Source organism: Achroia grisella, unplaced genomic scaffold (assembly GCF_030625045.1).
Source record: "Achroia grisella isolate CSIRO2021 unplaced genomic scaffold, CSIRO_AGI_Agris_v1 utg319, whole genome shotgun sequence".
Taxonomy (NCBI): domain Eukaryota; kingdom Metazoa; phylum Arthropoda; class Insecta; order Lepidoptera; family Pyralidae; genus Achroia; species Achroia grisella.
Window position 1 is genome coordinate 1,261,632 of NW_026712795.1, and position 13,073 is coordinate 1,274,704.

The 13,073-nt window shown below is 33.1% G+C and overlaps 1 protein-coding gene across 1 annotated transcript in view; it reads right to left on the bottom strand.

Moving 5' to 3' along the window:
- LOC131843548 (uncharacterized) overlaps positions 1-10,766 on the bottom strand; it is a 38,330-nt gene extending 27,564 nt beyond the window's left edge. The window contains exon 1 of the mRNA XM_059192221.1: positions 10,558-10,766. Coding sequence (XP_059048204.1) covers positions 10,558-10,563 — 6 coding nt within the window. The 5' untranslated portion in view covers positions 10,564-10,766. The remainder of the gene's footprint in view (positions 1-10,557) is intronic.
- Between the last annotated feature and the right edge of the window lie 2,307 nt (positions 10,767-13,073).

The window sequence follows — 13,073 nt, forward strand, 5'->3', positions numbered from 1 at the left end:
TTTTGTATTAAATATATACTATATATATATATATATATATAAAACAGGTAGACACCTTAGATAGTTGAACTAGTTCCACAATAATTACAAATAATCATACTTTGATTTTCATGAATACAAATGTTTGTACCTGTGTTGCGAGGAATCGAACCTGCGTCTTCACTACCATCGGCTTTTATTTTTTTTAATTGTTTATTGCTTTTTTTTAATTGTTAATTCTTATAAATTTATATATAAAAAAAGCAATAAGTGTTCTATACCTTTTTTATTTAGGCATTTAAGAGTCTTTTTTGCACCGAGGCCGTGTTTTAAGTATAAATTAGATGCATTCGTTTATAAATAAATCTTAGTTTTATATATTATTTTGTGTTAGGTATATTATATAACTGATAAATATTTTCAATTTATACCAATATTATAAAGAGGTAAATTTACGCCAGTTTATGAGTATTATATATGAGTTTGATAAAAAAAAAACTTTAAATATTAATTTTTAATTTCGTTAACTGTTTATAATCGATGGGATGAGTTACATTTTTAATCAATTAACAATTTTTATATTTTACCATATTGTTAATTCTTTTACTTCCATGGTATTAATGAACGTTGATTATGTTTTTGTTGCGATTTAATAAACAGACATTGTCGTAGAATCGAATGACTGACTGCATGGTCGACTAGCGTCTTGCTAAACATCCTGTAAATCAAAATTACTACCCTATACCATATGTAACTAGGTTGAGAATTGTTGCACAACAATTAATTACGTGTATGGATTACAGTCTACTTACTTCCTATTCCTACCACTGTCACTTGACAGTTGGAAAGGTATTGATTTTTTTTATTTATACTGTTTTACGGCTCTGGGAGGTATTGATTGTTTCTGTGGTATTGGTATGTAATGGAGAGGTAAGACTATTTTATGATGATAATAATATGTAGAACAACTTTTCAAGTTTAGTAGTACGAAAGAACGATAAAAATAAATAAAAAAAGATTTTTTTATTACTTATTAAAAGCATACAATATTGGAGAGAAATATATATTTTGTAATTGACTAACATAGCTTATAAATTGATTACAAATATAATAAGGAGAAATGTCAATAAAGCCAATAACTAACAAAAAAATAGATAATTAAAATAAAATATATATTTACATATATATAATTTAAATAAACAAAATATAAGAGTTTTATATAGATATAGCAATGATATGACTTCACTCAGCTTTATGCCATGTTCTCTGCTATAAAAATGTTGCCTTTTCAGTGGCACCAGTACGAAAAGAGAGAGAGAGAGAGAGAGCAGAAATTAAAACAATAACAACAATTAAAACAAAATAACAGAGAAATAAAGAAAACAGACTAAAAATCCAAGGTGGAATAGTTAGAGGTACATAATAAGAACTGTAGACATTGGGTGAACTCAAAATTTCACATACCCTCATTTCTCTCAGTGACTTGAACGTAATATCAGTAAGCCTACGATAGTCTCACGGATCAGTTTGGTTTGATGTCGGTGTTTTCACCACTAGAGTAGAGAGTATAAACTGACATTTGACTTTTATGATGGCGCCCAGATTTGAACACACGACATTCAGTTTGTGACTAGGTAGTAAGCTACTAAGTTACGACCCTTACTAATCTTAAATTACTCATAGTGTAGCTATATCAAATTTTACCTTTTGCCAAAAAGGCATTTTCTAATCTCATCAATTTATAAACTCACTCGTATGATCGCGTGAGTTTAGATCGTTTAATCTAATCATATAAATTTACTCACTTGACTTAGTATGATAATAATATTGAATGGTGTAATACTCAAATATTTTTTGCTAAATATGTATAAATTTTTTTTCGAAGTTATTGCATTATCATGACTATTCCTCACTTACCACTTAGTCTCTACAACTAACCCTGTATTTTTAAGTGTTGACAATTAATGACAATACGTACATTATACAGGATATAATTACAAAGAAACTATGAACAATGCAATGGCATACGTTCAGTTTTGTGAGGCTGATCACGACCACCGGAAGTAGGTGAGGAAATACCCTTGATGTTTGGAAGTTATAGGTACTTAAAGCGAATCTGACTATTTGGAATGGATCTGCCTTACAACTGTACATATAACTATTTGGTATCATGTAGTGAAGTCTCCACTTAATACTTGTCTCTATGCCATAAAGAACTAGTGCCAAAAGGGCTACCCTACACTATCTGTAATTTATACAAATAAAGAAAACTGAAGTGTATGTTTGTAATTGCAAATTAACAGCTTTCACTTAATACTTATGAAAGGATGCATATGCATGGGATTTTTATCAAAAAATAAATTTAAAAATGAAAGTATGTACGGTACATAAAAACATAATAAATAAAAACACTAATTAATATGTCACTACAGGTTGGAAGGGACTAACCCCATTGCTAGCAAACAGGTGCCCGATGATAGAAATGGCTAACTGACCGACCTCATGATCATTTTATCATCTTATCTCTCCACTGATGGCTCGCCAGCGTAATCCGTTAGCTCAGGCAGATGGACTATTCTATTATCATACATAAGAAAAAAAAATGTCACTACGTAACTACCACCACTATCAAAAAAAATTATCTATAGGTACCTACTCGTTTAGACCCAAATATAGGAAAGCCTGTTAAACCAATTCAAACCAGGAGATATAAGTTTCTAATGATGCTGTAATTGTCACCTATTGCAACTAGGGAATGCAATCCCGATCCCGCGGGATCCCGATCTCGCGAGATCTCGTGTAATTTTTCGGGATCAATCCCGACACATCATATGAGGAGATCCCGTTCGAGATTGACGGGATTGAAAAAGAAATAAAAAATATTATCACACTATTATATCGTAAAGAATCAAACCAAGCAGATATTAATACGGCAGTACTAATCGAAGATGACTTGCCTCTTTCAATGATTGCAGAAGATTTGAATTTACGTGCTGCACAAACTAATAAATCGCTTCAAGAGGAATTAGAAGAAACTCTGCGAGCTTCTAAAAGTCCTTTTGCACGTATATCCACGTCCACGAGCTTAGACAAATTAGAATTTACCATTAAAAAAGAAATGGATTTGTTTGAGTGTGGAGGAACAAAACGATTTTGCAATAAAAACATAATTAATATGCCGCGCTGTTGCCAACCAGCGTTGAGTCGGAGAGGGCATTCTCAGCAGCGGGGTACATTGCAACGGACATTAGATGCCGTTTAGCAGATGAAACTATTAATACCCTTTGTTTTTTAAGGAGTCATTTTCAAAATCACTCTTTTTCCTAATTCCCTTGAAATAAGCTTATTGTTTTGATTACCTAATTTACCTACGTTAATTTCCTTACAACCTGATTATTATTTAGTTGGTAAGATTAAAGAATAAAGGTTTTTATTTTCTTTCGAGTAATATGTTATTTTAGTTAACCTCACTATCACAAACAAGCAGTTATTAGCTTTTTCAGTCATCTGAATTCAACATTTTTTTTAAATTTAGACGGGATGTTAAAAATTCGGGAACCGGGGATGATAATTTCTAATGATGCTGTAATCTCGAGTCGGGATTGCATTCCCTAATTGCAACGCAACTAACACAAGAAGTTAAAAAAACTACACGCAACATTGTGTACATATGCCGCAGTCAATATAAAAATCTGTTGTTTGCTGAATTACAATTACGCAACTATATACCTTATAAAAGTAGGAGTAGAATCAACGTTTTGACTTTTATGCTGTACTTAAACATATTGCTCACATTTTGTACAACTATACTATACTATTTATTTCTTTAATTAAATAAATCAAATAAAGTATATTATATAAATATACTTTTTTGGATTTATTCAAATATATTATATTCAAAATAAAAAATCATTTATTCATGTAGGACATTTTAGCCGCTTATGAACGTCAAATTTTTTATATTATAATTTTCTTCCTACCTTATCGACCTTCCTGCCAACCGTATATTGTCATATACTATACACCTCTTCCATGAAAGGTTGTCTAGACTAATATTATGAAGAAAGAAATATATATGTAATCAGTAGTCTCATTTAATATCTTTAATCTATTTTAAAATTCTTTTAGCTATTAAAGGGGAAATATGGGATGTATTTCAATATAAAAAGAATAGAGGTTCCTGAAACGTTTCCGAACTTTATATTAGTCAGTAAAACGTCTTTTATTCTTACTTACATAAATAAATAACATTATTATAAAAAGACATTAAATAGCATTATTTTGTAGACCTAACAATAAAGTATTACTATTTCTAAATTCGAAACATAACATTAAGCCACAGATAAGATAATTACATAATTAAGCATATCTAGTACTGCCAACTAACCCGATTTTCAGTGGGACGACTTAAGTTTATATTTTATTGAGTTATTAAACACCAGATTGCTTGAATAATGGTTTTTACTATTTTAGTGACACGTAAATGCAGTTTGTTAACATTTTACATCGTGTGAAGAGATGCATACAATAAAAAGAGACAAAAGGACACAATGAATGGACTTGGGAAAAGTTCTATGCAGAGAGATAACAATCTTTCTGGTCTAAAAAGTTTTTTTTTATTATTACGTAATAAGCTATTGTTGTTGGGTGTCTATTATGTGATTATTTAAGTGTTTAGATATGTTTTGCATGTCTATAAACTCTATAATTTGATGAACACGAATTTATGTTTATATTCAATATGGCGTCTAAATTATGGAACGCGTCGCTACGATGTTATATAAGACGGATAAAGGATGGAAAGCCATGTTCATTGGTAAAGGCAATTATTAGAAAAATCCAACTTTTTTTCGGAGTACTCTAATGCTGTTGGCCGCAGCTGGCCTTTACAGCTTAACCGGACGGTAGGGGCGAGTGCAGATGGCACTCCAAACCCGCTGAAGGATTTATGGAGCGGCTGAAGGCCAACTCCCGCCTGACGGATACGACTTTAGTTTGACTTCGAACCTCGGCTCTAATTTCAATCCCCGTTTGAATTTATTTATTGTTACTGTAATTATTCGATATACCTACAGCATACTTAAGGAGTGAGATATGGCAGTTTAATTATTGGTTACGGAGTCATAACGATATTGTAATCAGCAGGAATGGCAAAGCATGAGTATTATAGGCATTATTAAAATGTCCTACATGAATAAATGATTTTTGATTTGATTTGATTTACGCCTATTTGGTTGATGTAAAAAAATATACTTTAAGAACATACGTTACTTGTGGACTTTCTATATTAGAAAAAGGATTGCAAATTTTTATTCCACTGTGAATACATACATCATATATTTTACGTTCCTTTATTATTATCGAACCTGATTACAATTACGATTAATTATTTATATTTATTGAGTTTGTTGTACTGCCCAATACTATGGCGACCGTGACAAGACGCGGAGCAGCTATCTTCGGATTTTACCATTATTTACAACAACCTATAAGTAGTAAGGTCCCTTCATCTGGTTTGTATAAAAAATTTGCCAATCGAAAATGTAATTCTATACGTTTACGCCTTTCGTTACAAATTTGCGTGCAACTAAAATTAAATTCTGTTGAGAGTTTAAGCCTATACGAGTCACGAATAGGTAATATTGGCCTTGTCGCTGTAACCGGTGCTAAATAGCCGAAATACACTTCTATAGCAAAAAATATACGTGACTATTCGATTTCTTTTGTATGTCGACTTCGTTTCGCCTCGAAATTGTTTTAAAGTGGATTTAGATCAAGCGAACGATCCTGTATGTATACTTATATCTAAACTACGAAGAATTCTGCCTGTTAATAATACAGTTAAACTGGTTTAAGACGAATAATTTTATGGCAAATAAAATATCTCTCTAGACAAGAGTCAGCTCGTGACCGCCTTTAGTGCAACCTAGTCGAAACATCGAGAGAGCTAAATACCTTATTTGCCAAAAAATTAGTCGTGTTAAAACCCGTTGAACTATGTATATTAGTGAAGTGTTCTAAGCGCGATAGTTTCTAATCTAATTTTTCTAAACGCGAAAAAGATCGTCGGGCGTCTAAATATGATGTATTAATGACAAACAAACAACAACAAATAAGACATCTATATAATAGATTAGCTGTGCCTGCGGTTAGACCCGAGAGAAATTTATAGCCTGTATGTTATTCTGATGTATAAGTACGCCATCTGTATAAGTACTGTAAAGTCTCATCAATCTGTTCAGTAGTTTTTGCTTGTAAGAGTAACAAACATCCATCCATACTCATAAACTTTCGCGTTTATAATATTAATGAGATGTCTTATTTTATTCCAACCGTTTCAGAGATTATTAGCAAGGACAGACAGAGATTAGATATTTTTCTATGTAAGTACCATATTTACATTTAAAGAAAACATAAAATAAAAACAAAACATATAAATTTTAATTATTTGCATTTAATCTTACGTCATATATTAAAACACACTAACACACACAATTGTTTAACCTTTTTGGGTAGTGATTTTCTCTGCTTTCTGTAAGCTATTATGTTAACTCATATTTAACAACATATTCTGCGAACATGTCATTCTAATTCTTCCATCCGTTAACAGACAAACAGATTGTCACGTCGTCACGACTTCACGATTTCATTATAACTAAAGACACCATAAATGTATTTATTTTTATTATTATCGGTTTAATTCTTAACTAGCTACTCGGCCCGGCTTCGCCCGGGTGTACATGTATAATATATATATACCTTCCTCTTGAATCACTCTGTTATTTTATTTTATACTATGTAATAATGATGATGAAAAGTATTAACATCAGATAAAAGATGGCGGAGTACAAATACCTTAGAGGATAAAGGTACCTTATAGATAAACCGTAATCCTGAAACCACTGTAAAGAACAAAACATATTATAATGAAGCAAATCTAGGATTCTTGTAGGAAGATGATGGTGTCCTGAAATATGTGATGAAGATGATGATGATAGTAATGATGGTATAAGAAATGATTGCTGCATCGGTGTACAAAATTTCATTAAATTCCGTTCAGTAGTTATTGTGTATTTATATAATATCCAATTTGCCAAACTGAAGAGGAAACGCATACACATCAATGTGGGAGTAGTCCACTCATGTATAAACGAATTATCTCCTTTGGAAACTTTACACTCTATCCTGAGGAGATAAAAACCATTGCTCCTAAGAATATCCTTCAATTCTTGTTCTTGACGGGTCTAGGTAGTGAAATCTGAAAAGGGGCGAGCACAATAGATTCATGTAGGTCGCAGTGCTACAAATCCAAACACCTGACAATAACCCAAACCCCCCAATTAATAAGAAAATCCAACATCCAAATATTTATCCTTAGATACTTTTGTGTTATTAGTACAGGATTATGAACCTTCTGATTCTACTAAGTAGGTTAATATTTGAAATGTAATAGCAATACGTATAATTAAATTATTATTGAAATTATAGTGGTTGAACCGTGAAAGTAGAACACAGAGATGGTAGCCACTTTCCCTTTACAAATATAAGTTGAGATACCGCAAAACGATTGTTTTAATAATTATATACCGTCACGCCTAATGTCTCTGATGGGGTAGCCAGATCCAGTTGTCTCAGAATCTTTTTGAGTATATTTTTCTCTTATGGATGATAATGGTATGGTGCACCCGCCTGCGCTAGGCCCGTGGATGATGATAAGGTGAGCATGAGGTCAGGTCAGTAAGCGCATCGAGGTAAATTCATCATGAATTTATAACGATGGTTTCCAGGGGGAACCTGACAGTGAAGGTGAAGGTCAACCTGACAACCCCTTCCCTTCCGCTGAGTATATTTGAATCCACAGATCAAAAATTTTAAAAGTAAGAAGGAAGCAAGGCTTTATTTTGTTTTACCACAGAGAATATAATATTACATATTTATACTGTTATATTTGAATGAACGTGATCATTTTTAAGATAAATTTGCTATCGTCGTTTCCATCACCAGAGCGCCACTCATGAATATACATTAACACAGATAGTTAATTGTACCTATTAGCCAGATTTGACCTCACGACCTTTTAGTTCTAACTCAGAATAAAAACTGCTAGGACACGACGCTCAATAATTATTAATTTAATTGAAATTATCGACCATCGAAGAATGGTATTCGGAAGTTGTCTAAAATAATTAGGAATATATAGTTTCATACACTTTTTTTATTATTTTCCGCGAGTCAAGGTACGCTGGTTTGTGTTCTATATTTATACTAATAATGCTTGTTATATTTGGACTATAATATGTCTTACTATTTTATGTAGGTACTGAGATTCTGTAAAATATCACATTGAAAAACCTGATCACTGTCTGCATATTAAAGACTAGCTGACTAGACGTTCAGTAGTTTTTACTTGAAAGAGTAACAAACATTCATCCATCGTTCTATCCATTCATATTCACAAACTTTTGCGTTTATAATATTAGTAAGATATATGATAAAAACTATTAGGTATTTATAAACTTTATCGGATAGAAAGGGTTTTGATTGTTACAATTTTACAGTAATATATATTATGCATTCTGACAGGCTTCAAATTTCACGCGGATGAACCCCCGGACAACTATTAATAAATATAATTACAATATTATTGTTTTTATAATAACAAGTTCTTTAAATGATTAGGTTACTTTCTTTTTTACTATCAAACTTTGTAATATTCCTACATTAAATAACACCGTGTAGAGAGAGAGCTGGTCCAACCTGTAGTTATTTAGGACTTTTGAATACAACCTTAGAAATTTACGATTCATAATCAATTAAACATCAGTTATTCACTTCCTCTGTTTGCTACATTAATCTATTACTAGGCCGGAAAATATATAAGTTATATAACAAATCCGGTAGCTGGCCAGAGTACGAAACATGGGTATGAACTATTCCAATGACACACGCCACAACAAATTAATTTTACCTATTTAATTGAAATATCAGGCAAGCCAATGGGACACCTGATGGTAAATGATGACCGTTTCCTATAAACATGAACAGTTGAACAGCATTACGTCTTCGCGTAATGGCGTCTTCGTCATACCAGTAATGCGTTGGAATTCGGAAGGACTAAATAATATATTGACTTTTATACTGTTATTTTATTGTCTTATTTCATCTTTCAAACTCCACACAGCCTTCAAACCAGGCTGATTCGCAGTTAAAATATAAAGGTACACAAGCCGATAACTTATTCTACTTCTTTTTTTTAGACTAATGTTGTTGGCCGCAGCTGGCTTTTACAGCTTCACCCAACGATAGGGGACGAGGTCAGATGGCATTCCCAACCCGCGGAAGGACTTAAGGAACGGCTGAAGGTCAACTCCTGCATCGGATACGACTGGTGCCTTCAGTTGCTAGGATTTCGAACCTCAGCTCAGGTCGTCGATCTCCGTTTGAATTGGATGGGCGATCGGAAGGGCAGTGAATTCACACAATACTTTATAAATTTCTAGGCAATGTCTGTCTAAATGTATAACGGGCATCGTAACAATCCAATGTCTGCTATATCACTAGAGTTTGAATATCACTTTGATCGTAGATCATCAGCATGTTTACCATTCCAGTTGTAAAAAAAAAATACAAAATGGACACTAAGAATTTGTTCATAAACTCTCATTCATAATAATAATACACCTTCCATTGTCTATGTCAGCTTTACATGAAATTACTCACACGTATTTTCATAAACAATCAGAATTTAGCCTCCCTCACATGTTATGCCACAGTACGTTAGTACATACCTTCTGACATAATCACAATTGAAACAAAATTAATATTTATTTATTTAGTATCTAAAGTATTGCTAACTTTTTATGTACTGGTTGAATATGCAAAAATGAAACCGTTAGGTTGCATTTTATACAGCTCGCCCATCAATTATTTGTAAGTAGTTTTTGCAATTTATTCATTAAACAAGGAATAAATTCTTCCCTCTTTGTAATATTAGTTTAGATAATAAACCTAAAATATATGATTACTTATCTGCATATATTAAAACCATATTTTAAATATAATATATTAACCGCATTTAAAAATATTAATTATAATAATATCCAGAGTAATGCAGACTATAAATAAATTCCAATATCGTCTACATAACTTCACATATTTCGATAAAGACCTACCCTTATGTTTTGCAATTGGCAATATGTATTTAAAAAAAAATAGAAATCTATTCTTTAGTTTTTTATAATTTTTTTTTAACATTACGAGACGATAATGTTATTGGATATTTAAAAATGAATTACAAAACAATAAACTAATGATTAAATATTTAGATTAAAGTTTATTTACTACAAACAAAAATCATGAAAGATTTCATTTTTTGTTTGTATTTTTGTTTCTACACAATATTAATTTAGTTTAAAAAGTAGAACAACTCTCTAAAAAAAGTTATTACAAATCAATATATGTATAATATTTAGCATCCGATCTCTTTGTATAACAAACAGTCATAAACGAGTCCGATTTCCTAAACTGCATTTCTAAAATGCCTAACCTTGGAAAACAACTGAAATGTTTGTAACTTACATTCATTTTCTTTGGCTTGCAATAATCCAATATTCCTGTAAGTGCACTGTACACAATAATAGTTTTTTTTTATTGGGTATTATTAACCCGTTTGGAAAGTATCGTATTTGAGACCGGTTTGAGTGAACAGGCGCGTGGCTCCAGCGCGCCAATGCATAGTCGACTGTTGTCGAAAAAAATTACTTTCCCAAACGACCGCGATACTTGCCGCTATAAGTGGTGTCTACAGGAGATAGTATACGTACTATAGTATAGATTAAGTACTATTTAACCCTAGCGTGCGGGGGGGAAGGGGATTGTTAGTAATGTGGACTAATGACCCCATTGCTAGCAATGTACCATGTCAGATCGACCTCCACGCGGTTCCCTCTGAAAACCATCGTGATAAATTCTTGGTGAATTTGTTACGATGGCCTAACTGACCTGATCTCATGCTCATTTTATCATCCCCCACTGGTGCCCCGCCAGCGCAAACCTTTAGCGCAGGCAGGTGCACCATTCCATTATCATCCATAGAAAAAAAACCCTAGCGTGCGGGGGGAAAGGGGATGATCCTATTGCTAGCATTGTACCATGTCAGATTGACCGCCACACGGTTCCTCCTGGAGATCATCATGATAAATTCATATTCATTAAATGACCTCATTTGGTCATCCTTCGCTGCGCTAGCGTAGGATGATAAAATACCGTTAGCTTAAGATAGTGCACCACTCTATAATCGTTTCTGAAAAAAAACCCTAGCTGTCGGGAAAGGGATTGTTTGTAGTGTGGACTAATAACGCCTTAGCTAGTATAATGTACCATGTCAAATTGTCACGCGGTTCCCCCTGGAAATTGCAATATGTCAAGTTAGCCATACTGACCTGACTTAATTTTGTGATCCTCTACTGGTGCCCCGCTAGAGTAAACAATTAGCGCATTCGGGTTCATCATTCCATTGTCACCTATAAAAAACCTTTGCAAGCTGTATGTGGTGCATTCAATGCGGTATTGACCAGTCGCGTGGCATGCGAGAAATGACCATAAACTTTCGAGAAAATTACACGGCTACGAACATCATGGCGGAATGCTATATTAGACGAAGTTTCCACTTCAATTCTCGGTCGGATCTATTTAGGAAAGTTTGTGTTGTTATATTTTCAAAGAGAAGGGCAGGCGATGTGTTATTACCACACCGTTTGGACGGTAGCCTCGCCATTTTTTGGATGTGCATTATGCACATCCAATTATCATAAAGAATTTGATATTGACGTGGGTTCCAAGTACATTTTCGTCCAAATCAGATGTTAGACTTTTATTACATATATAATAAGAATATGCTTATTTCGCTACTAGTGGAAGAACTAGAGAAAACATAAATAAAATTTAGAGAATTTGGTTGATTATTAGATAGCTACGTAACCATCTAGCGGCTAGACGGATTGGAGCGAAATTTACCAATCCCACATAGATAGTTTTACCTTTTTAATGTATTGATATACCTACCATATAATATGAAAAGAAACTGGATTAATACCTGATAAAAACTCAATTTTTTCGGACTACTCTAATACTGTTGGCCGGTGGCGGCCTGTAGATTCACTGGATGATACGGGACGAGTGCAGATGGCACTCCAAACCCGCGGAAGGACTTATGGAGCGGCTGAAGTCCAACTGCCGCCTGAAGGATACGACATAGGCTGAGGGCACCACTATGGGTTCGAATCTCGGCTCATGCCATCGTAAACGAGATTCAAACGAGAATCGAAATTACAATGATTTGATGATCATTGTAACTTGTGATGACGTTTGAATTGGACGGGGAATCCATACGAGGGGATAAAAAGTCCACACAAAACATCAAGTACCTACATACGTATTACCAAACGCCTATAACCCAATTATTGTGAAGTGTAATGAGATTAGTTGAATGTAATATTATCTGCACGATTGCTTTATTACGAATTTATAGCTGCGTTGCATTATAGGTTATTTTTTTTATATAATAATATATTTTTATATATTCAATTAATATATTAATATATACTACGCGGATTCTCTTCTTTGTGCCGTCTTCTACTGGAGGTTGGCTGTCTTAATTTTATCAACCGTTGTAAATACATCACGATCGGGCTGTTTTTTATTTGAATAAAAGCAATTGTCCGAGTTACTGCAATTATAGATGTTGTTAGTAATGTGGATACTCAAGTTCTGGTAAAACCATCACGATGGGCAAACTAACCTGACTTCACACAATCATCCTGTGCCAGTGTAAACTGTTAGCGGGTGTATCATTCCATTATTTTCCATAAGAAAAAAAACCCCATCTGGGATAACTATTGTGAAGGTATTATTACTAACGATAAAGGTCACCTTTATCGTTATACTACCCTACTTTGTATGTTTTGAGTTCCAATTATTATTATTTAAAAATAAAACACTAATAATTATGAATATTATATATTCCATGAACAGTGGCACAATTGTAAGATATATGAAATCGAATAGCGTACAAATTATTTGCACCGTACAAATAA